The sequence below is a fragment of the Dryobates pubescens genome, chromosome 7 (assembly GCF_014839835.1).
Source record: "Dryobates pubescens isolate bDryPub1 chromosome 7, bDryPub1.pri, whole genome shotgun sequence".
NCBI lineage: Eukaryota > Metazoa > Chordata > Aves > Piciformes > Picidae > Dryobates > Dryobates pubescens.
This window is the reverse complement of record NC_071618.1, coordinates 15,564,350-15,570,349: the sequence shown is the minus strand read 5'-3', so window position 1 is coordinate 15,570,349 and position 6,000 is coordinate 15,564,350. Positions and strand designations below refer to the sequence as shown.

General features: G+C 38.0%; 1 protein-coding gene across 5 annotated transcripts in view; it reads right to left on the bottom strand.

Annotated features, from left to right (window-relative positions):
- Positions 1–1,878: 1,878 nt before the first annotated feature.
- The window catches only part of DOCK9 (dedicator of cytokinesis 9), a 134,780-nt gene continuing 130,658 nt past the window's right edge, over positions 1,879–6,000 (bottom strand). For all 5 annotated transcript variants that reach the window (XM_054162926.1, XM_054162928.1, XM_054162924.1 and 2 more), the window contains one exon: positions 1,879–3,079. In XM_054162926.1, the coding sequence (XP_054018901.1) occupies positions 2,957–3,079 (123 nt within the window). In that variant the 3' untranslated portion in view covers positions 1,879–2,956. The remainder of the gene's footprint in view (positions 3,080–6,000) is intronic.

Genomic DNA, 6,000 nt, shown 5'->3' with positions numbered 1-6,000 from the left:
GAAATAAAATAACCCATATTAGATACTTCATTTAATATGCTGCTGAAGCAACAGCAGAAAAAGGAGGCTATATAATGAATTATTCAGAAGGTAAACCCCAACAATTATAATCATAGCATATCTAAAGCCAAAGCTATATATTAGAGGGTGTGTTCTCCCATATAAATGCATCATGTAAGATTATAAACAAAATGCAGGTAGACTTAGGAGCTGAATATGTGCTGATCACTGATACTGCCTTATGTAAACCCACCTCAAAACCCTTTGTCAATTACATTGCACCATTTTTCATAGGCCTCCTTTCAGCAAGTAGGCACAACATTTACACAGATATTTAGATGTATATAAATGTATACTCGGTTACGAAAGCATACTACATTTATAGGCTGGTTTGCAAATACAACTCCATTAAATTGAGGTCTTGGTGCCAAAGGTCACGTATCACTGCAGGAAATTGTCAGTTTCACTCCCATGGCAAAGAGGGAGTTGGAAAAAGTGGTATAATTGCAAGAAGCCACTGAGACGCACATAATTTCTATTAATATCGTGATGTAGAAATCTTCCTGAATAGCAAAACAACCCAGGATGTTACCTCCTACTAATGAAATATCTTTTGAGATATTGAGAGAGAATTTGACAGATTAAGTACTCCTGTACCCATTTCCACAAACAAAAAAGTGAAGGCACAGAGGCTAGAGAAGGAGAAAGGGCACTGTTTCTTAATGCAGCATTAGGGGTTGACTCTCCAGTAGTATTTACCTCTGGTTTTGTTTTCCATTTTGGGGTGTTTTGGTGTTGTGTGGGGGGTTTTTGTGATTGTTTGTTTTTCTTTTTTGGGGGTGTTGGTGTTGGGGTTTTGTGTGTGTGTGTGTTGGTTGGTTTGCTTTGTGTCTGCCTTTTTTTTTTTAAGTAAAATTAAACAAATAGGAATTTTGCTCCAGAAACATAACTGGGGAAAAAAAAATAATCAGTTACTCAACATTTTACTGCCAGGATGAGCTTTCGGAAGGATGTTGACTTGCTGGAACGAGTCCAGAGAAGAGCAACAAAGTTGGTGAGGGGTTTGGAACATAAGCCCTACAAGGAGAGGCTGAGGGAGCTGGGGTTGCTTAGCCTGGAGAAGAGGAGACTCAGGGGTGACCTTATTACTCTCTACAACTGCCTGAAGGGAGGTTGTAGACAGACGGATGTTGGTCTCTTCTCCCAGGCAAGCAGTACCAGAACAAGAGGACACAGTCTCAGGCTGCGCCAGGGGAGGTTCAGGCTGGATGTTAGAAAAAAGTTCTATACAGAAAGAGTGATTGCCCATTGGAATGGGCTGCCTGGGGAGGTGGTGGAGTCACCATCACTGGAGGTTTTTAGGAGAAGACTTGACAGGGTGCTTGGTGCTGTGGGTTAGTTGCTTGGGCGGTGTTGGATTGGTTGATGGGTTGGACGCGATGATCTTGAAGGTCTCTTCCAACCTGGTTTATTCTATGTATTCTATGTAACTTTTGATGAGTAGCAGTAACACAGGAGTTTAACACTACACTACAGGAGAGTGCAGTAAACTCATTTCTACTGTCCTGTGCTAAAAAGTTTTACAGACTTCCTAACGTTAGCTGTTTTTGCAACAACCTTTACTTACCATGGGATGCTACTTGAGTCACATGTGATGGATTCAAAACCTATGTCTTAACTAACAAACTAAATTTCCTTTATTGACAAGAAATATGAAATAAAGTGTGTGCATCTCATCTCAGCCTTAAGCACACAAAAAAAACCAACTTACTTTTTTTTTTTGGACCAAGTTTTCATCTTTCCCCAGTCTTAGAGAGGGGGGGAGATTTATTTATCTAAAATAAAAACCAGAGCACACAGTGAGAAAAGTAACTACTTTTTTCCTTTTAATACAGATGTAGTACAGAATGTTTAATTACAGGACAGTGCTTCCAGTTAAATAAAATTAAAAAACTTTATTTCCCCCAAATATAAAATTACTCAATTAATGTCTTAAAAGAACGAGAAAATGGAAACAACTTTAAATTATACCACCATTCACCACAGTAACCATGACCACCAAATTACATACTCCATTGCTTTGGCAAAAATGTTTTTCTCTTTTATTAACTGCATATAAACTTAACATAGCAAAGACTGTATACATCTTTATATTGCACTTATTTATAAATGGACTGTAAAGTCTGCATATACTTGGAATGATCAAATTTTCACAATAAACTGAAAGCAGAAGGGTAAGAGCTGGTATGAATATTAAAAAAATGCTTAGAAATGTAATACATTTATGTACAGACTGTATGGACTGTATTAACAAACAATATGTACAGAACAATTTCCTACTACTGATATTTTAGTATAACTCAGTGTTCATTAATACAGACCTTTGGTTGTATTTAGTCCTTTAATAAGACCTAAGCTCACATACCTCCAAAATGCAACAAGGTATAAAATAAAGCACAACAATCTGCCAAAAGGTACAAAACCTACTATTGTCAGTTCCATTAAAACCCAAAAAACTAGTGTCTCTGTCTAGCCCCAAAATAGTTCTTGTACTTCAAATCAATCTCTATGTGCCATACACAAAAAGAACAGGCGAATGTTACAGGTCTGAAAAATGACATCCCACAACACTTCTCTGTAATGTGCAATTCATTTTAATATTACTTTCTAAGGAAAAAGAGAAATTAACTTCAACTTCATAATTTTCCAACACGTACTTCTGCAATGACATTGTGAATACTTCTATATGTTACCAGCAAGATTAGAAAATACATGTGTCTCCCTTACTCTAAAATTAGTCTATGACCAGTAACTGCTAAGTGTGCTCAGAAACTCGTATGAATGACGCAGCTTGCACGTGCCCAACATTTAGCTTCAAAATCATCCTGAGTTTGCACACAACAAAGCAAATCCACAGACTTTGAAAAAAACAAATATACTTTCCTTTACAAAACAATCATGCGACTGAAGAAGAACTGGGCAACCCATGAACTGTTGTGCTTGTTGGAGTTCCACTAATGGCGTTGAAAATGTGTAGCGAGTTAGGCATAACACCGGCCTTTTCTTCAACAGGAGTAATCTTAAAATGGAAAACATTCATTTACCAAGATGTTACAAGATGACACAAGCATTTTTAAAGCAGCTAACCAATTTCAATAGCGCTGCTTCCCCACTCAATTTTCCAGTACTCTCTCAACGGCACACTACTTTTTTTGGAGGATATTTAATCTTGTCAGCCATCCTCTACCAGATTCAGGAGAGCGGTAGTTGTTTCTTCACCACCAGTTCTCCTAATTTAGGTATTACAGGGTCATCTCTGGAGGAAGTTTGGATAGCTTCTCTCATTGCTCCTCTTAACTTTCAAGAGCAATTTCATAACAACATCCTTGATTTTTGCCCTTCTTTTTTTTGGTTGGGTTTTTTTTTGACTTAAAGGTATTATTTGAGCATTTCTTACCAAAATTCATTTTTAACAGCTATAAGTTTACTGATGCTCTGATTAGAAATACTGGAAAAAAGGAATGATACAAAGCTTAGACAAACTGAGAGCAGAAGCAAAGAAAACTAATTACCATCCCATCTGATCACATTGGCAAGCAGCAAAGGGGGAAAAAAAGGGGGGGAAAAAAATCTGTTAAGACAATTTTCTGTATTTTTCATAAGAGTTTTTGCCCTTGTTTAAACCCCACACTATCATGACAGCTAGTAGTTTCTTCAATGACATCAAAATGAACATTGTGAGAAGCTCTTTTTCCAAATACAGCAAAAGGCAGGCACATAAAGACGCTTAAAGATTTCAAAGAGCCTCATGAGCCTTCAGGGGAGTGATCTAATTAAAACACACCCACAAAACAACAACAAAAAGAATCCCCCACAAAACAAAACCCAAACCCACAACACAGCATGTTTTGATTACTTGCAACTAATTACATTTGTATTTGTATACAAAGAACACCGTGGTAGGCTGATTGTACATACTACTGCAGACAGTGCTGTGGCTTTGTATTCTGTCCACTGCCTTACAGGTATCAGTTGTTTGCACCTTTTGCTCTTTGTTTACTTTTAGAGGATGTGATCTACTCTTGAAGCTTCAGGCGTTACGTTCTGTCAAGTTTTCGAAACTCCCATACCTGAGCATTTTTAGAACATATATATCTTGCACCGAGTTCAAAATATTTTTGTGTACAAACTGTCATTATACACTTTTACTTTTTCCTGCACCATAAGAAAATTATTAAGGTTTATTATCCTTGTTATTTTTTGACCATTTCCCCCCCTCTTTTCTGAAGGATCTTCTGTACAGCTAATTCTCCCATGTACCTCACATCTTAATCAATTGCCTAGTCAGTTATCCTCCTTCCTAAAACCCTCCTGCTAAAACCCTTTCTGCATTTCAATACATCACACTAAAATACGGTCAAACTCCCCCATTTCTGTCAGCTAAGCAATTTCCCCGCCCTGTTCCAGGATCTTTCAAAACTATTTTCAGCCACACATCTATCTGAAAAGCATTGCTTTTTTCTTTAAAAAAAACCCCCAACACCATTTTGGCAGAATGGTATCACTCCATACAAACCTTGTTTCACAGTATTTTCTGCCACTGGTGGTTAAAAAAAGTTACTTTGAGATAAGCTTTCCCCTGGGATAGTATAACAAAAGAATAAGAGAATGAAAATAAAGCTTCAGTGCTTTACTGTATTCTTATGCTTAGGCTCGAGGTGAGGAGAAAGTTCTTCACGGAGAGGGTCATTCGTCATTGGAATGGGCTGCCTGGGGAGGTGGTGGAGTCACCATCCCTGGAGGTGTTCAAGAGGGGACTGGACGTGGCACTTGGTGCCATGGTTTAGTCATGGGATCTGTGGTGCCAGGTTGGACTTGATGATCTTTGAGGTCTCTTTCAACCTTGGTGATTCTGTGATTCACCACCTTAATTACATCATAGCACTGAGCGGCTGATAAGAGTATCTGAGAAAACCCCATCAGGAAATAATGGAGAATAAGAAAGTGTGTGAAGTGAACTGGAGACACTAAACACATTTTTGAACAACAAAAATAATTGTCATGCGAGTTGTGGATACCATCAAAACAAGGGTATAACAAAGGCAAATCTTTCTTAGCCTATAGATGAGCTGTTACACCAGCAAGCTGACTAGCTTTTTGAGCAAGCAGCTCTTGAATAATAATTTAAAGATGTCAAAAAATAGTAAATGGGTAAAGTCATTGTACATCTAAGGGAGCAATCCTAAAAAGAAGCTGGAAGGTTAACAGAGTGTTTAAATGTCAGCTAGACTGAATGCTTCAGGCAGATCTCAGGTTTTATTTTTTCTGACTGAAGTCTGTAGTTTTTATTGAGACAAGAGAAACTTGAAGCTCCTCTTTGTATCAACTGGTTGCCCAGACTAGGATGCATTGGCTTCTAGACTAAGAAATGTTGCTACTTATGGTCACACAATTAAGGAAGTGTTACAGACTTGTGTATTTGTAAGGCAAAATATCATCAGAAAACACAGGTATTTCTTGTAGGCAAGAAACCCAAGTCTCGACGGTTAAGAACTATGGCTACTCTATGCATTTAGGAAAAGATGATACAAATAAGAGTAGATGAAAGAAAAGGAGCCTGAAGTGGTGAATGGACAAGGATGACAAGAAAGCAGAGATCAAGCATGAATCTTCAGCCCTTCCTGTCCACCCTTGGTCTGAAGTCAGGAGACATTCCTAACATAGACCCCAGATAAAAGGTCCTACATCTCACTCCACAGCCACAGGAGTTACCGTTTTAATTCTTTCATACCCTACATCCTGTTGGTAGTGGATTCTCCTCAAGAAAATATGTTCAAGTGCCTCTTTAAAGATGTTTACCTCTTCATTGCAAAAGTAAATGCTTATACTTTAAAAAATCTAAAGGGCTAAGCTTGCAGATCAAATCCCCCTGCAGTTACCAGGAAGTACTGATTAGAGACACAAATGAGACGTATGAATGACAAATATAATACAGGTCAC